This window comes from Myotis lucifugus, unplaced genomic scaffold (assembly GCF_000147115.1).
Source record: "Myotis lucifugus unplaced genomic scaffold, Myoluc2.0 scaffold_218, whole genome shotgun sequence".
In the NCBI taxonomy this organism is placed as follows: Eukaryota; Metazoa; Chordata; class Mammalia; order Chiroptera; family Vespertilionidae; genus Myotis; species Myotis lucifugus.
In genome coordinates this window covers 388,202-390,441 of record NW_005871266.1, presented here as the reverse complement: position 1 = coordinate 390,441, position 2,240 = coordinate 388,202, and the positions used below count along the sequence as shown (strand labels likewise).

The following is a 2,240-nucleotide window of genomic DNA, read 5'->3' as shown; positions in this document are numbered from 1 at the left end:
GGCCACGGCGGCGCTGCTCCCGCCTTTCCTGCTGGCCGTGCTGGCGCCCTGGGCCAGCCGAGGGAGCGCCGCCGCGCCCAGCGCACCCAACGGCACCCTGGAGGCCGAGCTGGAGCGCCGCTGGGAGAGCCTGGTGGCGCGTTCGCTGGCGCGCCTGCCCGTGGCCTCGCAGCCCAAGGAGGCCGCCGTCCAGAGCGGCGCCGGCGACTACCTGCTGGGCATCAAGCGGCTTCGGCGGCTCTACTGCAACGTGGGCATCGGCTTCCACCTCCAGGTGCTCCGCGACGGCCGCATCGGCGGCGTGCACGCGGACACGAGCGACAGTGAGTGGGGCGGCCGGGCAGGAAGGGTGGGAGCCCGGCACAGCGGCCACCCCTTCCAACTCGTCCAGCCGCACGGAGGCCCCTGGCTGACACCTGCCTCGGGCTCTGGGAACGGGGGGGGCGGGGGCGAGGGGGGGGGAGACTGAGGTTCCGGTCCCTCTAGCGCGGGGTCGTGGGGGCGCAAACAATCTTGGCTCCTGTGTCGCCGCAGGGACCGGCTTTGCGCACCCGGCGGCCGAGCCCCGCCTCCCCGCCTTCAGCCGCCTGGGCTCCCTGTGCGGAATTCCAGCGCCTTCGCCCGTGGGCACGGGGCGCGCGGCGCCGCCACCGGGGATTCGCGCCCTGGTGGGGGCCTGGCTCGGGGGCCGCCGGGACTGGGCGCGGCCGCCGCGGGGCCCGGGGCGGAGGAAAGCAAGGCCAAACCCGCGCGCGCTGGGCTCTGGAGCTCTATGGGGACGGCCTGCGCCGGGGAACCCTAGCCCTGTACACCCATCCCAGAAATGGGGGTCCCAGAGGGCGCAGGCCAAGGAGGGAGCCGAGCCGGCAAAGGGTCCCCTTACCCGCAATGACCCGCGCCCTTCCCCCAGGCCTGCTGGAGCTCTCGCCGGTGGAGCGGGGCGTGGTGAGCATCTTCGGCGTGGCCAGCCGGTTCTTCGTGGCCATGAGTAACAAGGGCAAGCTGTACGGCTCGGTGAGTACCGCAGGGGCCCGCCGAGCACCGGCTGAGGAGCACGGACAGGATCCTGACCCTCCAGGCCGCTCGAAATGGGGGGCGGGGTTCCAGAACCGGTGGCTCCTCACCCGCAATGCCCTGGGGACAGCTCCCCCCCAGGACCAGGGCCAGCCAAGGAGTACAGCCTCAAGACAGTAATATTGAGGTTCGTGCCTTCCGGGAGTGGGCGCCTCCCAGTCCATCCAAGGGTGCCATTGGGAGCCCTTCTCTGAGCCCTTGGGCTGCGTGTCCCAAGGGCCAGACTGGAGCCTGTAAGGTGGACACCGTGGAGATGAAATCCTCTGGCTGCCAGGTGCTGGGCAGGTGGCTGGGGCACCAGCTGCTGTGACTGGCCGTCTTCTCACCCGGGGAGGGTCTTGGCACCTGACTTCCCAGGAGAGACCCGTCACCCTAGTGGGACTGCGACAGAGAGGAGCCCCTGACCCCTGGCCCCGGGGTCCCTCGGCCATGGGGAGGTCCGACCTCACACTGTTCCTCTTTCCTCTAGCCTTTCTTCACGGAGGAGTGCAAGTTCAAGGAGATACTCCTCCCCAACAACTACAACGCCTACGAGTGCTTCAGGTACCCCGGCATGTTCATCGCGCTGAGCAAGAACGGGAAAACCAAGAAGGGGAACCGAGTGTCCCCCACCATGAAGGTCACCCACTTCCTCCCCAGGCTGTGACCATCGGAGCCCTGCCTCAGCCTCGGAGAGCCCCCGGGGAGGGGAGCGCCCAGGGCCACCTCGGTGCACTTTCTTCCGATGGACACGTTGAATGCGAGAGTAGGTGTACGATATTTAAATTAATTATTTAAATATGTATATATGGCCACCAAATTATTTATGGTTCTGTGGGTGTGTTTTGTATTTTTCTGGAAAAAAAAAGAAAAGGACAGAGGACAACAACAAAAAAATACCCTGACTTTTCTGGTAAAACAGTGGAGACCCCTCCATTGGATTTATTTAACTTCAGAAACTTGTCACAAGTGTGCTGCTATTTTGTGTTGTAAAAGCCAGTGATATCGGACTCAGATATCCGCTTGCTTTGCACCCTCCGGTGGCCCTGTGTCCGGCAAGGCCCTCCCGGGGCTCGGGGCTCCGGAGACCAGCTCTGGAGGCTCCCAGCGGGCTTCCTCCCCCAGCACCCTCGGCGCCCCGCTCTCTTTGTGCCCTGTTGCTATTAATTGGGGCGGATCGGTTTACT

General features: G+C 65.4%; 1 protein-coding gene across 1 annotated transcript; it reads left to right on the top strand.

Annotated features, from left to right (window-relative positions):
* Nucleotide 1: 1 nt before the first annotated feature.
* On the top strand, nt 2–2,006 carry FGF4 (fibroblast growth factor 4; the record flags this gene model as incomplete). The annotated part of the gene is made up of 3 exons (XM_006098081.1): nt 2–323; nt 911–1,014; nt 1,544–2,006. Coding segments are annotated over 3 exons (603 nt in total), but the record flags the coding sequence as incomplete, so codon positions are not given.
* Between the last annotated feature and the right edge of the window lie 234 nt (nt 2,007–2,240).